Source organism: Triplophysa dalaica, chromosome 3 (assembly GCF_015846415.1).
Source record: "Triplophysa dalaica isolate WHDGS20190420 chromosome 3, ASM1584641v1, whole genome shotgun sequence".
NCBI classification, from domain to species: Eukaryota; Metazoa; Chordata; class Actinopteri; order Cypriniformes; family Nemacheilidae; genus Triplophysa; species Triplophysa dalaica.
The window spans coordinates 7,287,740-7,312,500 of NC_079544.1; the positions used below are offsets into that span (position 1 = coordinate 7,287,740).

General features: G+C 36.6%; 2 protein-coding genes across 2 annotated transcripts; both read right to left on the bottom strand.

Moving 5' to 3' along the window:
* Positions 1-2,304: 2,304 nt before the first annotated feature.
* Positions 2,305-11,820, bottom strand: crispld1b (cysteine-rich secretory protein LCCL domain containing 1b). Its single transcript, XM_056743625.1, has 15 exons — positions 11,640-11,820; positions 10,918-11,222; positions 8,288-8,406; positions 8,022-8,154; positions 7,806-7,921; positions 7,614-7,714; positions 7,274-7,444; positions 6,679-6,739; positions 6,530-6,596; positions 6,257-6,387; positions 6,129-6,172; positions 5,975-6,047; positions 5,776-5,845; positions 3,292-3,425; positions 2,305-2,935 (listed from the first exon to the last, which is right to left on the bottom strand). Exons 2-15 carry the CDS (start codon positions 11,173-11,175, stop codon positions 2,884-2,886), a joined length of 1,530 nt encoding a protein of 509 aa, XP_056599603.1. The 5' UTR covers positions 11,176-11,222; positions 11,640-11,820; the 3' UTR covers positions 2,305-2,883.
* A 2,898-nt stretch (positions 11,821-14,718) lies between these two features.
* Positions 14,719-17,209, bottom strand: pi15b (peptidase inhibitor 15b). Its single transcript, XM_056744139.1, has 6 exons — positions 17,143-17,209; positions 16,714-17,008; positions 15,988-16,106; positions 15,374-15,506; positions 15,176-15,291; positions 14,719-15,011 (listed from the first exon to the last, which is right to left on the bottom strand). The coding sequence occupies exons 2-6, from the start codon at positions 16,978-16,980 to the stop codon at positions 14,876-14,878; spliced, it is 771 nt and encodes a 256-aa protein (XP_056600117.1). The 5' UTR covers positions 16,981-17,008; positions 17,143-17,209; the 3' UTR covers positions 14,719-14,875.
* Between the last annotated feature and the right edge of the window lie 7,552 nt (positions 17,210-24,761).

A 24,761-nucleotide genomic window follows, 5' to 3' on the forward strand; every position in this document is an offset into this window, starting at 1 on the left:
CAAGGCTACATTTTTTTATGATACACAACAGGGGGTCCCTCACTTTCTTGCTCTATCCACCAAATGAGCCTTGACATGAAAAAGAGTAAAAAGTGACACTGAAACAATTCACTTGTGACCCCAAGGTGAACCATCAAGATTTTTCATTAGAGTTTATAAAGATCCGGCCATAGACCGCTAGGTGCCGATATAAAATATAATGCCACACTGTCTTCAGAACTTGGACTGTGACCAAGAACACATGAGCATGCGAAACTTATGCAGCTTTACAATCACTGCCAAAAAGTTCAAAGGTCACACCTGGACGACATGATCAACGCTTACTCAAAAGCTTTGGGTTGTCAAAATGCAAACAAACATTGAAATAAAAGAGCAGTTGTCATGATACCGTTGTGTTTATGTTATTTGTAATGTTACACATGCAGAATCAGTCCTCTGACCGATGTGCCGCCTCTGCATCCTAGTACAGACATGTCCTTGTACCCTTCCAGCTTCTGTTTCTTCCACACTGGGCTGTGAATTTTGACAGAGTTCTGATGCATGCCTTTTCTCTCTGGAGACCACCATACAGATCCACACACGTCCCACTAAGCTTTCTGACCTCTCCTGGGAGGTTCCCCCGTAATGCTCAGTTTGCAGGTTGCTCCCCTGGTACGTGTGGTCTGAGGGCTTGATTCCAAGCAGTGTGGGTTGATAACGGAAGGGTTCTTTAACCCTTTTATGTGTGAGTTATAACAGCCTCAGTTGCAATTCTATTGGACATTTTTCTGATTTTCAGGTGTCCACTTGGTGACAATGTATAGGCTGATGCACTAGTGTCCCCTGGTTGATGTGTAGTTACACTAATAAAGGTGCTTAGAAGGTTCTTTACAGCAGTGCCATAGAAAAAACATTTTATGTTCTACAAAGAACCATTAACTCAAAGGTTATTTCAAGAACCATCTCTTTCTTACCTTTTTATAGTCTGAAGGACCTTTGTTTCACCACAAAGAACCTCCTAATCTTCTTTATGGAACCATTTAGACAAGAAGGTTCTTGACATCGTGAAGCACCTTTATCTTTATGAGTATATGCCATCAAACTCCATGCATAGACAAGAAATTGTTTTTTGAGTAGATGTACACTGTAGTGACCTCTATACATAAAAGGGGTTATTGATTTTGAAATATAAATCATAACGTCTTGTGGTAGATGTAGTATGTGTATTCAATGGTCAGATGTGACATCAAGCCAATGTGTAAGCCAATGCAGAAGGCTGATTTTCCATGGATTCCCAGATCAGCGTTTTATTTTATTAATAAAAAAGCTTCTGAAACCTTATAAAAAAAGTGTTTTGTTCTTGTTTCAAAATTTTAAGTTGCTAATAACTACCACAAGAATGTGATGAATAGGATAACCCTCATAGTCCTTATGTAGCAATATATTAGCAACTTGCTTTCCAAAGGGTTCCACGTGTGAGGTATTCACTGCATAATGTTGTACAACAAAATGGGAAAGTACATTCACAGGACATACTATGTTTCACTCATAAATCAAATGGCAAATCTTTTCCAGATTTTAAGGTGACAAACTGTACATCTCTATAGAGGGGGTATAGCCTCTGTGGCACACGTTTGCATTATGCGATCTCACAAGAGGCTGCGTCTGTGAAATATTTCTTAAGTGCTTCAAAAACACTCTCACTTTACAAGTCTAACAATTTTAAGTGGGGATATTAATTTAGATATGACAGCTATGAGGACGGCAAGAAAATACATGAACTGCACTGAGATCTTAGCCTGAAGGTAATGATCTTGAGATCAAGTGGCTAAGGAGAGGCATCTGAGAGGCCAGAGAGGAAATGAGAAAGGTGAAGGTGAGCGACAGAGAGCCCACTATTACCGCTCGACCACATCTGTGCCTCACATGGAGGAAATGCACGGCAGGAAGTTAGATTGAAATCATCACACACACTCACATACACACAATGTGCCTCTTTGTCTGTGGCACCCGTGCAAGCTGAGCGTTTTAACGTGAAGCGTGGGTTCGGGTTTTTTATTCTTCAAGGTGCAGAGGCAGCGTCTGTGCTTTCCAGAGTTGAAATAACCTCACAGCTGTTTGGTGCCAACAATCACAAAAATTCAAATACAGAAACCGCACAACTGGATACCATTGTGAAAGATTTCAATATTCCGAGAGATCGTTTTACTTTGTTAAGAAAAAGGTCACAGCACAATACAAAGAAAATGTGTAACAGAAGAAGCGCATCAGTGATTCAACGACAGCGTATATTTATTTAAATGGCGTAATAATAAATAACCCAGATGCAATGTCTCTCTGCTCTCGCACATGGCTTCGTGGTACATTTTTCAAATTCTACTCAAACACTAAATGATTTCCTGGCCTGCCAGGTTGTCACAGTATGAAATTCTGAACATATATGCAGCGCAATATACTGTACTTTAAAGCGCAAAACAGCAAAAAGCAGCCTCTGAAAGCTGATATAAAAATATACTTAAAAAAATAAACACTTTATAACTGTAATATATTGCCTTTTCTACTTGTTTTTAAAATAGTCATGTTTGCATGCACTGGTGTTTTTAATAGCGTATATGCTAAACATAAACAAACAAGCAACATATAGCCTTCACTACAAAAAATACACATATATGAAAATGTTTATGTTTTCAACAAAACCATATTAACCCTATTTACAAATTGTATATACATGACATGTACAGGCAGACAAACAAAAACACTGTTAAGGGGATTTTTCGTGACAGCGCTGGCCTTAAATTCAGCTCAGCGAGCCAATGCAAAACCAGCGGAGCAAATGCACAGTAATTACTGGCTGCTACATTACCAAGAGCTCTATTTCTTTGCATCTGTCCTTGGTGGATGGTTTCATATGACCGCGAACACTCTGAATGCTTTGCCTCCTGGGGGATTCTGGAGGCTAAACGGAAGAATAATGGCCAATATTAATTCAATTCAAGCAGAGCATTTAAAGGCTATATGAATCGTTAATCACCCTTGTGATACTCAATATAACCTCAACACACTCAATACCTCAACAACACTCTTTAAAGTTACGCAACATAAAACCCGACTGTGTAGGTGGTCTGGTTTTACATAGCCGGGACTTTATAAGATTCTGATTCCGTCACCCTTTAAATAACACGATTGGGTTTTTATCAAGGTCAAGCTAGATGGATGTTTGATAATAAGTCTTGTCAGATACTTGCCAGCGATAACCAGCGAACTGAATGATACATACAGTAGTAGCAGTCTGAATTGAAAAGCATTAATTACCCCTCAGAGGTGATTCCATTCTGATAGGAGCCCTTGAATTGTCTCCTCTTGTCCACAGGCATGATGTCCACATAACCTCCAGAGTCACTCCGGATCACTCCTGCGTGAATGGCCGCCCTGCATATACTGGAATTCTGTTTGATGACACACAGAGAGGAAAGAGATCTTATATTTCGGCTATATTTGAATTGTACATTGAAGTCAACTGAACACTGACTTGGCCTAGTTGTAATTGGGCAACCCAGAACAAAATATTATTTGCTCAGAGATTTTTATTTTAAACCTCAGGTGACCTAATTGAGTAACTATCTCTTTCAAGAATCAGCTTCGTCTCAGGTGTTTCTCTTAAAGGTCCAGTGTATAAAATGTAGTGAAATCTAGTGGTGAGGTTGCAAATTGCAACCAACGTCTCACTCCGCCCCTCCACCCTCCCTTTCAAAGCACTACAGGGGGTAACAAAGAACTAAGATATTGTCAAGTTTTCGCATCTTTGCCGAAGGAGATAACGTATTTACAAAACACTGTACACTGTAAAAAGTGAATTGTTGTCTCAACAACCATATTATTTAATGTTAAGTAGCTTCTACTTAAAAATAAACAAATTTTTGACATTTCTAGCTTGACGCAAAATCCTTTGTTCATGCAACACAAAAATATAAATTACAAGAAAGCTCAAAAGTATGCATAAATTAAATGGAAAATTTTGAGTAAACCTAACATACATTTCAAGTGTAATTAACTTATATTATCAGTACAAATGCTGTGAGGAATACCCATAAGCCCTTGCTCCTAAAAGTTTGATTATTCATGTTTTTTTAAATAAAAAGCATTTTTGTGGCATTTATATAGATGTATAACTAAATCTAAGATGTATTTAGTATTATTGATGTTGTATAGTGAATAATCCTTTTCTGTGAAGTTACAATTCAGGTGATTCGTGTTTGCTTTGGTAAGTATAGACCCTGTTTAACCCATCACATTCTTACCACAATAAGGAAGACAAACATCAGAAATGCAGTATGTTGTGTGCTTCTGTGGAGAATCATTCAATGACTGACATCAAATCAGTCATCAATTATTTGTTTGTGATAATAACATACTTCACTTTGCTATATGAACATTAAGGTAAATTAATGAAATATTTAAGTACAGCCCACATGAGCACTGTAAGTTTATTGAACTCGTGCTAAGTAATATTTTAAGTAAAGAAGGTCAAGCAAACTGATTTATTTGTGTAAATGCGACAAAGACTATCTTGTTATTTTTACTTAAAATCTCGTTAAGTTGAATTTACTTAAAAAACATGTGTAGTAGAGTAGGCGGGGCGAGACCGTGGTTCGAGACCGGCGAGTAATTGTGAATAAGCACCAGCTGTGCGCACACCACGCTCGAATCACGTAGGAGATTGGGAGCATATAAAAGGAACGAGCGACCGGATGGTCGAGGAGAGAGGTCCGGGCCCGAATTGTTTGTATATGTATTTATGTTTTACTGTGTTGTTGTTCGCCGGCGGTCGTCCGTGAGGGGCCGCCGGCTGTTATGTTATGTTATGTTTTGGTTTGTTTGTTAGCCGGTGGTCGTCCATGAGGGGCCGCCGGCTGTTATATTACTTTATTAAATGTTTAAAATGTCTTCCGGTTCCCGACTCCTTCCTTCCCTACTTGAATCTTGTTACACCATGATTCTAAAATGGTGCACATATATTGTAAGTAAAGTCAACACATCATTTTTTACAGTGTAGAGCAGTTTGTCCGTTTAGGGCTACTGTAGAAACAACATGGTGAATTCCATGTAAGGGGACCCGTGGTGTGTGTAGATAGAAATAGCTCGTTCTAAGGTAATAAAAACATAAGGATTCATTATGTAAGGTCATTGTACACATCTGAAGACATAGTTATGTATATTCTACTGCATTTCTGTTGATAGATCCTCCAAAAAAATACACATTGTACCTTTTAAATTAAGTAAAATCTTTGACAGATTGTACTGTAAGAGTGTACAGGTATAAATTAAACATGAATAAAACATTGCTCTGAATGTATGGTTTTGGAAAAAATTATAATAAATGTCCAAGTTCATATTAAAATGAGTTTTGATCTGTGACGATCGGTTTCCCTTGTTCGTCCTCTCAGGAGCAACTGGAAGATGTTCTGATAGAAAAATGGTACAACATCTCCCTAGAGATAGTTTGAGACATTGTTGAGATCTTTTTCATAACTCCAATGAAGATGTGAGATATCTATGACATAATGACGTAATAAAAGTAAAAAAAATCTTTATAAGATAATATGGCTTTAAGATTAAATGAGATTAAGAGATAAGAATGATCGCGTTAGTGATATTTGTTCCTAGAATGACTATTATCATTATATCAAAGTATGGTGTTCGAATGTAATGAAAACCCCACTCACTTCATTCTACTTGTAAGAGGGCAAAACCATTCGCAGTGCAACTAAACACAGTGAAACATGCGCAAAGACTTACATCTGAATAATAGCGGCTTCCGGTTACTCTGGCATTGCTGTTATACAAGCAATTACGAGGACAATACAGCCTGAGAAAAAAGCATCTTGTTAGCTGTTTGTCTTACAGTATTGACAATGATATGTATTTCAATATTTATTTTCAAAATTGATATGGTATTTTATGTCATCTGTCAAGAATATTTCCGTATAAAGTTTACCTGGGACAGTGCCGGACTGGTTTTTTGAAAGGGCAGTACTGGGCCACTGTGGTATCACAAGTAATTGCCTTCACTGGAAGACACAAAACATTTCTTATTCAATTTCTGTGCTGAAATTTTGCAATCTGACAAAGCATGATTCACTTATACTGACCTGGGACATTTGACACTGTGAAGGCATTGGCACTCAGATTTTTACTGAAGGAAGAAATTAAAATGAAAAGTCAGGGCTGTAGTGGGTCAGCCTGTAGGAGTGTGAAACACAGGAGGTCTGTGACTTACGCTTGAGTCTGAACTCCATTTTTGAAGGACTTTGAGAAGCGTTGCCTTCTGCCCACCCTGGTGATATCTAACCAGCCTCCATCATCATCTATTATTCCAGCATGCAGGGCGCTGCCGCAGATACTAGAATGCTGGAGAAACAGCAACATTAATGCAAAATGCACAGAACTCAGCATCTATCTAACAGAACAGCCTTAAAATGTACAAAAACTAGCACAGTTGAGATGATGTTGACAATGAGAGAATAATATTATTTTAAAATGTATCACCTACCGTGTCATAATGACCTGATCCAAAAACTTTTCCATAGTTGTACAAGCAGCCTGGTGGACACTCGTACCTGTTAAAAGATTTAATAGTCAAAATCGAATTCATAGCACTGTAATCCAAATACACTCAATGTCAAAATGGACACATTTTACCTGTTGCAAGTAGTTCCTTTGCACTGATCACGTAATCTAGTATCACATTCTACTTGCTGAGCTTCAGAAAAGAAAAAACACAATAGTCCATTTTTAAACACAAGTGTGTCATATATCGCTAAGTAAACTGATTTTATTTGTTGTCTCTTGTGTTCTTAATTCAAGAGAGAATGTTGGTCATTTTAACACGCACCTAGAAAGCCAGTGAAATGCATCCATTGTTATTTTGATTTATGTCACATTATACAAGGTACACAACAGTGACAAACGCCATATTTTAACTTAAATCTTTCCACACTCTTATCCATAATAATTGGACATTATGTACACTATGCATAAATGCACACAATGCCTCCACCATTCTCTAATGCACTTGGCATAATGCTGGTGCTTACATCATTACTATAGTAGACTGATGTAGAGGATACTGGACATTATGTTTGAACCAACAGATTTCATCATCATCTACAAAATGATAGTATTATCAGTCAGTCCTAAAGTTCAGACTAAGAAAAACAAATCGCTTTGACCAAACTGATTATTTGTAATTAATATCAAAAGCCATGCCATAAAACTGAATGAGATAAAATCTTACACATCTGTGAAGTACTGGTGACATCATTCCTCTCAACGTTCTCATTGGGTGACGGTGTCGAGACGGACTGATCGCTGTAGTGTGAGCCATGGCTCCGGACTGGCTCAGGTTCTGGCTCGACATAGTTGTTTTCCTCAGTCTCAGGGGTGTGATTCATGTGACTGCCATCATCTGATGAGAGAACAGTTTCATTCAGTTTTTCAGCATGCATGAGATGAATCCAGCTTTAGTCCTTTCTTTGCTAAATATTGTTATCCTTGCTTTTAAGACACACTAGCAAAATAAATAAATACATACAGAAATAAATCACTAGAAAGGCATGTTAAATCTTATCTTGTACCTTTATAGCAGAGGTTGTTTCTGCACCCGCCACCATAGCTGGGAGGACAGGCGGAGCATGGGGCTCCATGTTTGTATGGCGCATGTCCCCACCAGTTACCTCTGAGAACAAATGAGACATTACAAAACAAAAGCTAAAAATAATACCTCTTTCGAATCATGGCACATTTCAAAACAAAACACGCCTTCTTACGGAGGAGAGTAGTTGCAGACCAAGTACACAGCTTTGGCCCAGATCATCCCCCATACGTTCATGTTGTAGCACACATTAATGGCACAGCCAATTTTATTGCTTGTGGCCCAAACCAACTGAAAACAAATCATATCATAATTGACCAAAGAACATAATATACATGCAGTACTGGTTCATTTATTTGCTGGTCGAGTTTGGTTGAGCTGGTGATGTTACCTGTGTGTAGTGTGTGCAGACAGGTCCAGAGCATCTGTAGGGACAGTACGGGTCACATTCTTGTGGATATGGGTAGCTGAAATCTCTCACCTCATCATACCAGGCTTGGACATGAAAGGTTGGCGGCCTGTCTCTAAAGACATTTGAAAACAATAACAGTTAGCATACTGGTAAAGCGTTAGTTAACATGCATTAAGGGAATTGATCACTAGTATTTCAAATCTCTAAAAAGTATGAGCGATAACATTCAAAAGTATTTTTAGCACCTTCCCCAGTGAGCTCCCAGATTCTGGCCGATCCGGGTAAGTAGGTGAGCGGGTCCATGTTCCCACAGACAGGTGTGTGCCCAGTGCTCAGCGCTCCTCTCCAGTTCAGTGTCCCACACCTGTCACAGTACAGAGGTGACTTTATCAGTGTTAAAGATGCAATTCACAACTTTTATCGCCATCTCTGTTTGAAATATAAAATTGCAGGTGACTTTGTGTAATTAAAGGGATATTTAATGAAAATTCTGTGATCATTTACTCACCCCCAACTTTATACATGTCTTTATATGGTTGGACATAAAAGGAGATATTTTGAAGAATGTGGAAAGTCAAACAAATCTAGGGCAACTCTGACTCCCACAGTTGTCCTTTTTTCCTACTGTGGTAGTCAATTGTGTTCGGTTACAAACATTCTACCAATTTTCTTCTTTTGTGTTCAGCAGAATACAGAAATTCACGGGTTTGCAACAACTTAAGGGTGATTTCCTGTGAAATCATTCCCAACAGCTCAACTAATAAATCATTATTATAAGCTTACTGTTGTAAATAAGGGTTTTGAACACTAACTTTTAAGGAACTTGCTCGATAACATATTTTCAACTAAAAGTAGTTATGGATTGTACCTGTGATAAAGGTATCTTGGTTTGCATAGTGCAGCTGAGACCGCCCACTTTTGGTTCTAGTGATTTTCGTGCCATAAGCAAACCATTCAGCTGCCAGAACATTAATTTTTATTTTGGATGGGATTGTCATTTTCAACTGTTGTGCTCCATACTTTTAGTAGAAAGTAGAAAGGTAAAAAGTTTCAACATATATTGAAATGTTTTAAAGGGCAAAATACCTTTGAAATAACACCTTGATAACATTTTTGGCAAACGGTCGAAACTAGTCCAGCCTATGTACGTCAATGCATGGTTTTTTAGTTTGACCAGTACAGTAGGTTGATAGAGATCTAAAACAGGGCCAATTAACGTTAAAAACCATAAAGAATTTAGGGTTCCACTTGCATGAGACAAAAAAGGTATTAAAACCGTGTTTAGGATCTCCACAGTTTTACCTGGGGAGTTTAAATTGTTTTGTAAACAAGAATAAGTTCAGAGTACTTTTATGGATAGGAATCTAACCGTTTCTATAAGGAAAAGCTTAATTTAAAATTACATATGCGTAGATCGCTGCCGTTTGCTAATATGTTCCATGTGTGCACAGCTAAGGTACATTCCATTCAGGCAGTCCTCACAAACACTATTTCTCAGTTACCTTAATAATTCTTCCTTTTGAAATGACACAATACATCTCCTGAAAGATTTTTCATTGTAATCGTAATTGGAGGACACAATGAAGTTAAATAGACGTTGTATAAAGTGTGTTTTTGAAATAAATCCACAGCCACTCCAGACCACCGTGCACAGTGCCAAGCAATAGCCCAAGATTGTCATCAACACGTTCCGTACATTTTTACCATTTTACTTTTATTGTGTCAAAACATGGCTTTAGCTGAAATGTGCATGGATCTGCAAAGCCCATTGGCATTTTATGTGGCCTTTGAGGCGCGTCTTGACATTGTTTATTGTTGTGATGCCTAATTTGCTATTACACCAGCCATCTGTGTGCATTCCAAGGGAGATACGCATCCTTTGTGACTCTCTTCGCTTTCTTTTCACAGTTATAATTACCCAGAGGACTGCCGAGACTGGAGGTAGCTAATGTCTCCTCCCCTACCTGGGCCCCACACAAAGACCCATGCTGTTTAACTTTGCTGCGAGATACGGGGTTCTGGGGTTTGACAGATTGCACACATAAATCCCAGAGCGTCACAGATGTTATCAGCTCAAAAGCAATTTACCAAGAAGAAAGTTTTGAAACCGTTCCTTAACAGCTGATTGCAATTGTCAGTCATATAAAATAACCTGTGTGTGCGTGCAGGAAAATGTGTTTAGCTGCACATTAAAGCTGGATTGAGAAGTATGAGAAAATAGCATTATGAACTAGTGTTTAAGGCGAGGATGAAACTCTTTTTTTAGGAGTGTTACATTTGAATTTATTCTTTAATGTCAAAGTCAACATTTGTCTTCATCTTGCCAATGCCAAGAAGCAACCACAGAAAGTTCTGAGAAGTATCAGGTCATACTTGGTGAAGGCCCACACTGCTCAGAAAGCAATGAGAGGTTTGGCTAAGTGCCATGTACAGTAGGTGAGCCACAGCATGTGGGAAGGAGAAGTTGCATTTTGGCATCCCCGATGGGCTAAACTGTTTGTTGTAGACCGCAAACTTGACTGTAATTCAGTGTTTCAAATGCATATGCAGAGAGTCCTTCTCTTATTATCCTCCAAAATTATGCGTCACAGAGTGATTGGAAGATTTACTCGATTTTTCACTCGTTTTCTGACACAATCAAAAAAGATTTGCTTTTAAAAAATTATTTATAACCATCCATCACTGGCAGGTTTTCAACATTTTGTTCCCCAAATGCCATTTAGATGTGCATTACTAACGTCAGTCAGATTACTAACACAGTTAACCCTCACAGTTTCAATAACACTGACAAAATATCCATTTTTTGGATGACATCTTTCTTTTCCCACTAAATATTTGATCGCAAAGGTGCATCACTTGAATGAGGTGGTCTTACCATGTGTTCCATGTTTGAGGCAGGGGGGTACACCTGACCCCTCAATTTATTATGCAGGTCAAGTATAAGCTGCATGTCGCCATGTGAAATTGCTCTCTTGCCCCTTGACTTTGAGTGCCACCACGTCTCATCCTTATCCATGTACCTTTCCAGCATAGCTTCTAAATGGGTGGCATTAGGGATCACCATGGAGACTACAGTTTGGACAGTCAGAAGCAGCACAAAGCCACCCAGGAAATCTCCGCGTCCACAATTCATATTTCTTTCAACTGTCTGTCACAAAATCCAAGCAGTACCTCCTATACCTGTAAAATAAAATAAAAAAATCACATGTAGGCCTAAACATAACATTTTGCATATTTGATTTGCAGCATATGCTGTGACATTACAATCAAATTATTCATTTATGCACTCGAATAAAATGTTTAAAAGTTTGACTGAAATCGGACTTTTCACAGATGAAACGCTGTTTATTACCCTCTTGTCATTAACATTCTGTACGCCTTTGCCACACACATGCAATATTTCATACGGTCGTGTTCTCTATTAAAACTACCGCAAACCTCTTTGAAGTCTGTGTAGCATCTTCAGCTCATATGAGAAACTCTTCACTAATGCTAGAGAAATTAATATTATCCCTACTGGAGTTACTCTTCGATCATTTCAGCACCATTCAGTTGTTTTTAAGAAATGTTAAGCGTTCTTTACAAGCAGCAGTTTACCTTTCCTTCCAGGTTCCGTGAGTGGATGGAGAGTCAAGGTCCGGTATTGAGTTACTACTACAATAATGTCCAATGTAATTATTTTAAATACGCTTATTAATCTATTTTTGTCGCCTTAAAATATATTGAATTTCAAATAACAAGCCATGTTTAGTTGTGAATAGTTTTTCGTGGTAAAATAATGTGCATTCAAATGTTTAAACGTGTGGGGTTGCTTTTCTCATTTATACTGGAGAGTTTAGTACAGTAAGGCGTGACTTCTGAAGCCACGCCCACACAGAGAAGCCCACCGCAAAGACGAGGCACTTCGTTTACTCTTTAATGTCTTTACTGAAATCTACTTGTCTGTATAGTTTTAAAACAACATGCTTGTATGATAATAGTTTTATAGTTTTATTAATATGCTTCATTAATTAATGTGATATATATCAATAAGTTCTAGTATATTCTGCCACAGAGAAAGATTTTGTGGAGAAAATTAGATGCAAGAGTATGTGGATATGTGAAGCAGAAGATAAGATAGAAACCGTTCTCTCATTTACCAAATTACATGAAGTGGGTTACGATTTATTATAAAATGCAATGAGTTTGACACAAAAAAATATAGGTTTATAAATATGCACAGATTTTATGATATATGTGATGTGGTCATAAATACAAACCTAGGTAGATAACACGGGCTAACACTAGATGGCAGCCTTGTGTAACTTTTTTAAGTGTTTCATCACTGCATGAATTCAAAGTTTGAACTCCGTGAACTTTTACTATATCATGAACATGGACTTGGATGGTAATATCAATTCAATCACTACAACAAAAATCCATTATTTTATACCCCATAATAATCTAGTATTTCTAGTAATCTCGTATAGGATATTTCATTTATCATAATCATCTATTTCTTGAGTCGTAGAAATCCTTTTATTTTAAATAATATAAATCCTTTACATTATAGGCCAATTTTATTAAGAACTCTAGTTTATATCTGTGTTTGTAAGTCAAACTGTAAGAACATTTTTATTGACAATTTTCTAATTCTATTAAATTTATTTATATAGCACTTTTCACAATGTGCATTATTGTTCCAAAGCAGCTTTACAGGAGCAAATAAGAGAAACAGATAAGGTAAAACACAGCACATTGCATGGTGTTTATAGAACAAGCAAGATCATGCTAATAAATAATAGCTAATAAATAAATACATATATGCAGTCTCCCGGTGACCAAGCCAACACTGCCCTGCAGTGTCATTAATCTAATGTTATTTGAGAATGTAAATGTGTAGGTTTAGAGTGCATTCATACGTAGGCTCATTTAATGTATGCAGTGGATTCTGACCTGCAGTTTCAGTGTTTTTATTGTAAGGGTCTTTCAGTTTCGTTCCACTGTTTCAATGTTTAAAATAAATAATACTTGCACAGTGATCTGGAATATTTTCAGATATCTCTCTATGAAATCTGAGACGTAACTGCAACAACAGCTTGGAAGTTTTCAGCTAAAGGCATGCAGTAAATGGAACACAAATGGTTAAAGAAATTGCACAAAAGAAAACCTTTTGAACGAGTTGAAACGGTGGAGAACCATCCAAGAAAACTGGAAAACTTTGTAACCACAAACAAATAAAGATAGACACACCCTGCTTTTGAATATGCATATGTGAAAACAGCTTGCATGAATACTCAATACCTAATGTAATAAATGTAATGTGAAATATGGTACAGGAAGACCTAACCTCGCTGGATAAAAGCAGGTCGTACCAAAGCACACAAATTATATCATGTTAAATCATAAAATTGACCCTACTCCTAAAATAGTGAAATAGTAGAAAATGTAGAAAACAGTTATCCAAATCAACATGATAGCAAAATCTTCTGATTTGACAGTCCACTGAAAAACGTACCTTTGCTTAACTGCGTCTCTTTTCTCAGATTAACGTAGTCCAAAACGTTTGCACTCACACTGTACTTTTTATTGCGTTATTCTGGTCAAGATAGGGACATGAACTCATGAAGGGATGTACGATCAACCTGTCTTTAATAAAGTAATGGAATACAAATATTGTCACAATAATTTCAACGAGCTACTGTTGCAATATGCTGGTAAAAAACATGTATTACATAAAATACAAAACTGAGTATCATGTGATAGACTTACAATGCAGTGTAACAAAGTTTGACACAACAAGTTTAGATGTCAATAGATCAATGTTACAGTACAACAAAGATTAATACTCAAAAGCAAATCCAATTCAGAATTCAGAGCTACAATCCATAGAGAAGCAGCATTTCTATTATCATTTACCATGTTAAAATGTAACACAGACACACAACCCAACATATCAAAACAGAAGATTAAGACCTTTACAAGCCCTCTGGACAGCAAATACTAATATTGTAAAATACATGGAATGTTACTGTATTATTACAAACACCTCAGTGTGGTTTTACTAAAACTGACCTTGAATAACTGTGACAGTATAGTGGAGGTATACATAAACCAATGTTTAGCTTAAATGTGTTTTGTATAAGCACCTGGGAAAACCCCTGATGGTAGACAAAACAAATGCACATAAACAGTACGATATAAACATTGTTGTATAATCTAAAGAGTGATCAGCACAGGTTTGATCTGTGCACCAAAGACTAAACCCACATAGATAACCTGCCCATGAGCACCAATATGATGGCTGACCTTAAAAGCAGGGATAGTTCACCCGAAAATGAAAATTCTGTCATCATTTACTCACCCTTATGTTATTTCATAACTGTATAAAATTACTTTGTTCCGATGAACACAGAGAAAGATATTTGGAAGAATGCTAGTCATTTTCAGTTCCGGGACATCATTGACTACCTTAGAGAATTAAATGGTAGTTAAAGGTGCCTGAGAACTCTTTGTTTTCCTAAATTCTTCCAAATATCTCATTATGTGTTCATTAAAAGAAAAAAAACCACAATATTCTTTATCCTACTATGGTAGGATGATGTCCCAGAACTGAATATTGCTTACATTCTTCCAAATATCTTTCTCTGTGTTCCTTGGAACAAAGTACTTTATACAGGTTTGAAACAAAAACGATGAAGGATTTTTCATTTTTGGAGGAACTATCCCTTTGACATTAGCACCATCTGGAATCTATATTATCACATACAAAACAGCTACATCTGTGGTACAAAACGCATACAGTATATATTTACATGCTATATTAGACAGTAGGTTACCTTTACAAAAACAGCTTATTTAAACCAATACATGAAGTTGGAGTTGATGGCAGGAAAGCACATGTTGTTGCTGCATGAACCCCCATAGTTTGGAGGACAGGCTGAGCATGGCACACCAACTCTATATGGTGCTTCACCAATCCAGTTTCCCCTGAAAAAGATTATTTTGAAATGTAACACAGAAAGCTTTTTTAGCCTCATGAGAATGAAAAACACTCCAGTGCTGGCATTTATCAAACTGGCTATAAACAAGATTCTTTGTCTGGTGTGTAAGATTTGGCACGAGTTTCATTACACTATAATAACTTGACTAACTTCGGTGAATAATTGCAGACCAGGTATGTTGCCTCCCGCCAGACAGAGCCCCACACAACCATATTGTTACAGGTTTGAATGGCACATCCAACTCTGTTGGTTGATCCCCACACCATCTGTAACATTAAGAGCAAAGTCATTGGAGGGGAGTATTTCAGTGTTCACTTTATCTGAATTATTGCTTGAACCTTAACTCACTTGTGTGTAATGTGTACACATAGGTCCATAACATCGCATGGGGCAGTGGGGATTACAGTCACGTGGGTATGGAAATGCATAATCTCTGACCTCATCGTACCAAGGTTTAACCAATTGGAGAATAGAGCGGTAACTGGCGAGATGAGAAACATTTGGGTGAGCAGAATCCACAGGACCGCAGCCAAAACATAACCCATTGCCTTGAATTATGTTCAAAGATTGCAGTTTGATAATGCTGAAGTGATTTTTGAGGTTTTAATGAGCACCATTCGTCTAGATCCAATGATGAATTGAAGATCTATGCAGTTTTTTCTATAAATGTGACCCTGGATCCCAGTCTTAAGTAGCACGGGAACATTTTTCGTAAAAGAAATTGTATGGGTCAAAGGGCAATTTTCTCAATATTTTGATCAGATTCCTGAGTTTTAAACGGCTGTATCTCAGCCACATATTGACCCATCCTTAAAAACCATACATTAAAATATAGCTTGGTTAACCAGCTTTCAGGTGCTATAAAAATCTCAATTTCTGAAAATTGACCCTTGAGACTGGTTTTGTCGTCCAGGGTCACAAATGGAAAACAAGATTTCTCTTCGAAGTACAGTAATACCTACTGGCCAGTTCGAACTGAGAGGTTTTGACCCAGATATTGGAGAAGAAAAGGAGGTCCATGTTCCCAAATACAGGTTGCTGCCCAAGCTTCTGCTGACCTTGCCAGACCCTCATCCCAAACCTTTCAGAAATCATGAGCAGTTAAAAATATTGTTTGTATATTTATGATGATTAGCACCTTGGGAAGGTATATAATCCATCCTTTGAGTCCTTTAATAATAATTATCCATATAAGATCCATATCACTCAGACCTGTTCAGAGCTTGTATGAAAATGTGTGACATATTCTTTAAAGTGATAGTTCACCCAGAAAATTTTAATTTTCCACATCCTCATGTCATTAAAACCTGTATAGGACTCTTTCTTGTGTGGAACACAAAAGAAGATATTTGGAAAAATGTCTCATACCATGAAAATGGGGGGCACTGTTGTATAAAATATCTTCTTTTGCGGCATGCGGAAGAATGTAAGTCATACAGGTTTGGAATGACGTGAGGGTGAGTAAATGATGAAAGAACTTTCATTTTTGGGTGAACTGTCCCTTTGACCTTGTAAGGTAATGACTCGATCCCAGTTTTAAATTGTAATAATGTTTCATTGCATCCAGCAGGAGGAGCTCTCGAATGATTCAAACGCATCATCGACTACATATAGTTTAGGTATAGGTTATATACTATGATGCACATTCAGAAGTTCGCTAGACTCAAAGAGGAGAGAGGGCTGCTTACCATGTACTCCATGTTGGCTGCAGGTGGGAAAACACTTGCTCGCACCTTGTTGTGGTAGTCCAGAATAGCCAACATATCATGCTGTGAAATGTAACGTTTTCGCCTTGATTTGGGCATAGATGCCAATCCGTCACCCCCCACTTCCGTTTTATTGGTATTGATGTCGGCTCTAGAAAGGGTTTCAGTCGCATTTTTGACAGTCCACGCGCTTGCATCAGTAACTATAAATAAAAGCAACAAGTTGCTAAAAAAGTCGACGTTCTTCATCCTTCTTTGGTGACTATTTTTTTCGTATCTGCAACAACAAAAACACACGAACAAATGAAAACGAACGACATTCGAAATGAAATACAATTTTCGGTAATGTTTATTATAATTAGGCTAATATTATGAACGATGTTAAAAGTTAACAATAATGTCATACTTTACCATTTAAGTGCTCGTATTGCTAGAAACATAAGCTCTGTTAGATGTGTGGTGAGCCTCCCAGTTATTCTGACCTCGATCTCCCATCCCGTCCACAGCTGCCTCTGGCTTTTATACTGCCATTGAGGAGGCAAGCGCAAGGTGCTCAGCTTTCTTCGATCACCTGAACTGTATAGTCTACTCTGATTAAGTCGAAATGTTATCCTTTAACAGGTGTGACTGTCAGGACCTAAATGTGTAAATGCTAAATGATGGACCTTTATTATACGGGATGCATCTAGTGAGGAAACGATCTTTGTGAAATTTAAAGAGTTTGTGGTATTCTTAACGTTATTAACATAAAATAATTTCATTTTGCAGATACACTTGTTCAGTATTCGAGTCCAAAAAGCATGTTTGCCAGCATGTGTGGAGACAAGTTAAGAAGCCCTTCAGAGCATATCGTTTTCTTTGGCAGGTGGATGCTGAGAGGAACGTGACGCACATACGACCCCCTTCTCCTGAACTATGAAGCAGCAGGTTTTCTTGGAATTAGTGTCATTTTGTATTCTTCAGTTCAAACGACAGATTGTAAGTATGTCCAAGCATTGCCTTTAATACAGAAGTCTTGGGGTTAAACTGTTAAAATAAATGATTTATTAATTTTAATTGAATAGTTCAAATGTAGTAAATAGGTGGCTGTAGTAAATAGTTATGTTTCTCTGAAAACCAAAATATTAATAATCAGTAGATGCCGGTGAATCTGTTAAAAAGCAGAGAGTGTTTCTTTCTACCTTTGCTTTGTATCCTGATTCAGTAACCTAACAGGATCACTATAAGTTCTTTTCAGAAAAAGCACACAAAGACTCGTTTGAGAAATAAAGGTATCTGGAAAGTGCATTATTTGAAATTGCACATTGTATTCTAGTTGTAAAAGAAAACTTTAAAAAGGCAAGGATGAAACCAGATGAATAAAGAGGATTAATATAATTTGATTCATACTTCAACTGGCGGATTTAATTTCATCTTTGCATTGTATTTTATTGTTAATGGTAGAACCATTTGAGCTGCTTTTCAGTTTAAAAACGCCTTTCACATAGACTGAACTTCAGCAGTAGTAAGATGATATAAAAGTTTTTTTTATTTTGGCCTGCTTCAAATCCTATGCTAATTAAACCAACAGATTTTTTTTTCAGATTAATTAAAAGTTGATGATAGTGGTCATATTCGTTTTGTAGATGCATGGTAACTGTGGGTATAGAAAATAGAGGAAAGAAAGAGAGGGAATTTATCCTGCCAAACCGTAACCCTGCTTAGCAGAGCTCCACCCGTGATGTCTCCCAACAGTTGGCAGCTCATAGAGTAAGTGGTTCATTACCCTTCATGCCCATTTTCAATGGGACCTGCTGAAATGTCAGAATGACAAACCTCTAATCTAAGAACCAGTTCATTAAAGTAAATTGCTTCTATGTTCAACAATTGTTTATATTCCAAAAAAACATTTGGAGCAGCTTGGCTTTTAATCTTTGTTCACTACAGTCCCAGTAAATGTATGCTGTGACCTCTTGAAATGAACTAAAACATCATCTACTTTAAACAGATCAGCTTCTCAAGAACAATGCTTTAGTCACATTTTTATTACCTTATGTTTTTTTGTTGGTCATTTTGACTGACAAATGTCTTGAAATGTTCACCCTGTTATCATATGTCTATCAAATAGCTGATCATTGTATAAATTCCTGCATTGAATTGAATTTCTAAGAGGCGACATCTCACCACCTTGAGCACAATTTAAATTATAAACGTTAGATTTTAGATATTTAAATCATTTTTGTTTGAACTGAACTTAGTTCTGTTATTGTTTACCCTGTTTACTTTTAAAAGCTTATTATGTCTTAACATATTAAATAAAAGTAGCTTGAGATTTACTAACACTATATACTTGATTGAAAATTGGCATTATACACATATTTAGTATTGAAATTCTTAGAAACATGGACTTTAATAAACTGTATAAAATTACCTCGATTTTATATAGTATAATGCATACAGTACTTCTGGACTTATGATTTGTGCTTCATACAACATTCAGTAATCCTTTTATGCACTTTTCTGACTTGGAAATCACACACATGACCACATGCTATGATCTGTGTTTGATTCCTACAAGAATTTAGATGAATCCCACTGCTTATTAGAATTAAAAGCATTTGTTGTACAGTTATGGCTGCCTTTATTTATACTGAAAAAATATGTTTCATTGTGACATCAAGTGATCTGTTCCCTGACCAATAGGTAGAGATCGTCCAAAATATCCAACCAATTAACATTTGTTATAGTTACCATTGATTTATTATTACAATATGTTTGTCAAAAAAATCAATCCAGTTTGAAACAACCAGTTAAAGTATACAAAGCAAATTTGATGTTTATGATCCAGTTTTTTTAAACAACATTGATTTTATGATTTTCGTAAACATATTATTTCTATCAATTATTTACATTTATGCATTTGGCAGACGCTTTTATCCAAAGGGGCTTACATTGCTTTATCCTATACATTTATACATAGGTATTTGCAATGCCCTGGGATCGAACCCACAACCTTGCGTTGTTAACACAATGCTCTTACCACTGAGCTAAGGAAAGCTATTTCCAATCAAAATTAAACTTTATGGAAATTGCATTATAGGCCTATATATTTATATCTGATTTAGTGATATAACATTTTGATTTCTCTATTTTGTCAGTAAAATATCTCATGTGCTGATATTTAGCCTGGAGTTAAAGATGTGGGTTAGACCTCAAAAGAGTGTAGTTTCAAATCAAAGGCATGATCGATGATGTATCACCATGTGTCTTGAAGAAATTGTCTTTTTGGATTTCATCTTCACTCTGTAAAGCCTAATGACAATTTGCACTGAAAAATATTTCACTATACTGTTAGTGTCTCCAGAACACACCGAAAGACAAACCATTAGGGTGAGAGAACTTTTCTCTTTATTGTTACTGCCAGTTGCCGAATGTCACCTCTGACATTTTTCTCGCTTCACAAAAACCACATCACACAAAACAATTATGACAATTGGGAAATTCAATAACAATTACAACTTTTAGCATTTTATTGACACATGATGCCTTTGCCCCTTTAGGGAACCTGCAAGCACAAGAACCCTCTCAAAACTCCATAAAAGCACTAGTCTGAAGCTTGAAAATGAAAACAGCATCAAGGACCTCCCCTACCATCATGAGTCACTCAACAGAACTCCCTGGAACACAAAGGGAACTCACTTCATGACGTGCAGTGTTGTTGATATAACAAACACACAATCTAAACCATCATGAACATGGTTTAGACTTTTCTTTTGTCTGCTATTTATTAATGTATGAGATTTATTATCATGTTGGACACTGAAATGAAAATAGTTGTATTGTAAAGGCAGCACATTAGTGTTTGGGACCGAAGCCCATTAAGATTGGATTTTAAATCTCTGTGACAAAAGTTCATTAATGTAACTAAATAATTTATAAAAATCAGTTCATTCTGCGGTGGAGTGTCTTTTAATGTGATAATTATAATAATGTAATAATCTTAGGCTGATATCAGTGATGGATTTCAGCATCAGTCATCATTTTGTGACCACCATGCACTGTAATGTTTTCCTCATCAGGATTTTAATAGCAAATGATTTATAAGATCACCTCAAAACTCTCACCGGACATGAATCCCACACAACCGACAAAAATCATAAAAAAGTGTGGGAATCTGTAATCAAGTAAAGAGAACTAAGTATCACGTCAGCTATTGTGGCTTATAAAGTAGAAAAATAACCATTTGAGGTTTGACAATCTAATGTCTTCGGGCAAAACCATGCAGAAGGGAGATTCGGTGTGGTCTAACAGTGCAGCCTTGAGCTGGATTTCACACATATCAACTATAAACTCACTGGCCCCATTTAATCTATTGTCCAGATACATTAAGAGATGTATTTTCTGAATCATATAATGTTGTAAATCTAAAATCTTGTAATTTTGGTGCCTTCCTAATATTTTTTACATATCACATTTCTGTGCAGAGCAGAAATAACATATTTTGAAACAAAAACTCAATTTACATTCATGTTATAGAAACTTGACGGGACTGAGCATTTAATCTTCATGGACTGTTTTGATTGTCTCATCCGAAACTTCTTGTTGAATAGTTGGTTTTGTTCAGACCAAAACACTGCTCAACGAAAACCAAAGCAAGCACTTTCAATAGATGTGAATAATAGCGTACATTGTAGAATAATAGAAGCTAATGTTTATTGTTGTAAAATGTCACGCTGTATCAAAGTAAATCCTACAGTGATTAAAGTGGTTATGACACATTTGCTGTATGAGCAACAAGATGGACACTTACTTTAGATTAAACCTCACACTGTTTTACACCTTTCATCACTAACACACCACACAGTTTTACCAACATTTAGGATGCAGTGTTGTTTCCGTGCTCTTCCATAGAAGCACATATACTCGTATATCAAAATAAGACACGTGTTAATGTAATAATAAAAATGTTATTCTTACTTTTCTATCATTTAAATCTATGTCCAGTGAGTTTGGATACACCATAACAAAAGGTTTGATTTGTTATGAATTTCAATGCTTTATATCTGTAGTTGTTTTTGTAGGGATGTGTGTTGGTTTCCAGCATTTTAACATCCTTTTTTATTCCTCATTTCACATGTCAGCCAAAAAGGGGCTCTTAGAACCATATATAGAATTTGACTACACAAATAGATTTAGAAACACTCAAACTATTTTTACAGAATATAATTCCTTTGCTATATCATCATTCACAACTAAAACAGTTATAGAAATGACACAATATGAGATATTTTTGCGTGCCAAATGAAATGAAGCTAAAATGCATGTCAGAAATGAGCAAAGCCTCACAGACCCTTATTGAAAGAACAGGGAAACAGAGTACCCGTACTTTTAAAACCGGTTTGTTTAAACAATAACAACTGACATAATCCCAAGAACTCATGCTTTCCTCCTTGAAATCATAGTTTCAAAATGGAGCTGCATGATGTCATGCAACCATATTAATTCAAGCTGATAAGAGGTGATAAGGAGTAGAATACCAAAAAATACCCCTCCACCTGAACATGCAATAAATCAGCAAAACAGTCATTAATCGCAAACAAAATGACCCAAACGCTTTATATTTTCAGTATTGTCCAGTAAATGTCCATTGTTCTGTTGTAAATTTATTGCACATTTTGAATTAGTGTAAACCATGACTTCACTTGGATAAAACAAATCTAAGCTATGAAGAACAAATGCTGTTGTTTGGCCTATTGGACACTGACCAGATTTGTTGAGAAACAACTCCAAAACAAAACAGAGAAAGACTTATTTGATGTGTCCTCTTGCGTGTGTGTGCTAACCGCCAAATGTAAACCCTGTGTTTTGGAGACCAGTGTCCTCACAAACAGTCTTTTTTGGCAGACAATGAATCATAATCTTATTATTCATATTCAATTATGTTTATTTGCATTTGCTTATATTTGTACGGTACATGCATGCTCATGAACACTTACACTGAATACAGTAAATCCCACTTCCACTCAAAACAAAGCACATGCCAACAGCACACTATCAATAGGTGGACACACGACACAAAGTATTGATTTAACAATTCCTAACTTGTCTATGCAGTATAAAGAAACACACACACATACTATCAACACCTAATCCAAAGTTTGGGATTCTCAGTTGTAAGATGTACTGTCAGATAAGTGTCTGCCAAACGTAATTTACATGTTCTTTGTGTTTCTACAGCAAATATTACCTTATAGTACAAAAGACACCAGGACCTTTAACCTTATTTAGCTAAGGCTAAATCATTATTTTTGCACACAGGACATCAATGACTTTATCTATAAGAATATTGCTTCTGCGGTACCTCCAGGAACACAGTACTGGCAGCAGTGGTTTTGTCTTTACTCCATCTAAGTGCTTAGCGAGTGTTATTGTTGGCTTGCTATTCCATTTCCCTCTGGTTTGAGGCCTGGTCTCACTGTAGTGCTCCCAAACAAACAGAGAATGCTCAGCCCTTTGTGAGAACCAACGAGAGGCATGAAAAAGCTTGGACAAATGACCAGTTAACAGCTGATGGGTTCAGTGTGCTTTTTGACAGGTGCCCATGCCTGGAAAAAAAGAAAAATATTGTTTTGGATTACTACGTTGCCAACCATTGGATAACCATGATGCAACTCAGCTTTTGTATAAACAATGTTTGAAAAAATGCCATTTTATTAATTATTGATTGTTTTTGGTTTATGGAGCATGCAAGAGATAATCAGTTGCTATGCTGAACTTCAAAACAATACATGACTGTTGCATAAAACAAAAGGAATAATTTTGGGCCTATATTAAAACGGACTGGTCCTTTTCATTTTCTTCCTGGGAGTGGCTGTGTCTCTAGTCGACACAGCTGCTCTTTGGGAAGGGCACTTACCACATTTGGCCAAATAGAACCAGGAAGTCATGCACTTCACTTTATATAATTTTACAAAATGATTGAAGCAGTCAGTCAGGCATGGCAATAAACATAATGTGAATATAGAAGCAACAGCAGCGTCCTAAATTAAATAGGAAGTCTTTAAATAAACTGTAGAATACTATGTTGTTTCAAGACTTAACCATGGAAATGTATCAAGTGCACACTGCCACCTTGTGGTGAATTATGAAAAATATCCTTGGCTTGTCTTGGGCACAATTTAATAATTTTGAACAATCAACCAAACCAAGACAGACTACTTTATAGGCATCACATTTGTAGACTTAACATATAATATGAATCGAATCATTATTTGTCATGCATATTTTAGATTTGTTTCATGATACTCGTAACTCATACCAATATAGCTTTACCAAACCTAAAGATGACATCATGATATCAGAGATATAACGTTATACATTAAATAGCATTCACCTGCATGTAAATTTAATTTAAGTGACAAAAATGTCCCAATATGATCTGGCTCTACTGTGTGGTTTCAAATCTTCAACTCAACTTATCACCTACTTCTCGGATTCTGTCAGCTTCTGGTTTCTAGGTAGCTGAGTAACACAACAGTAGACGGTGTACTTCTGTGTTCATTGTTGTAATGTTGTTGTAAAATACTGTCCACATGGATCAGAGAGTTCTATTCTGAGGACTGATGGTGACGTTCTTTGTCACCTTTCGCATGGCACAAATTCATTCATCTTTCAGCAACTGTCTCCCATCATCCAAGTCACTGGTCTATACGGAAACAACAAACTGCAGAGTATCATACTGTCTTCAGTTAGTAGACATGGTTATTCAATTGATAGATATGTTCCATTTATTGTATACACAGTGTATAGCATTATCCCATTTGATAATTCCTTTGATCTATAAATCACTAGTGTGTTGTATCATATAGATCCTGCATCTGCTTTAACATTTCTACTTACAGAATTGGGTTTCGCATACGTTTTTATTTCTTTTTTTAAACATTCAGTTGATTAATAAATAGATCTTTAAAACTCCACAAAAACATAATAGGCCTACATTTTAAGGATCTGTTTTTGTAGTGCTTAGTCATTATCACCACTAAAGCTGTTGT

Bases quoted from the DNA above. Each gene is read 5' to 3' on its own strand.
- crispld1b (XM_056743625.1), bottom strand. From the start codon at position 11,175: ATGAATTGTGGACGCGGAGATTTCCTGGGTGGCTTTGTGCTGCTTCTG. The intron at 6,597-6,678 runs GTAAAATGTGTC...ATCTTTTAACAG, and splicing joins AAAGGAACTACTTGCAACAG to GTACGAGTGTCCACCAGGCT. The intron at 6,388-6,529 runs GTAGGTGATACA...CTGTTTCTCCAG, and splicing joins GATCAGGTCATTATGACACG to CATTCTAGTATCTGCGGCAG.
- pi15b (XM_056744139.1), bottom strand. From the start codon at position 16,980: ATGAAGAACGTCGACTTTTTTAGCAACTTGTTGCTTTTATTTATAGTT. The intron at 16,107-16,713 runs GTAAGCAGCCCT...GATTTCTGAAAG, and splicing joins CAGCCAACATGGAGTACATG to GTTTGGGATGAGGGTCTGGC. The intron at 15,507-15,987 runs GTAGGTATTACT...TCATCTCGCCAG, and splicing joins CTCTCAGTTCGAACTGGCCA to TTACCGCTCTATTCTCCAAT.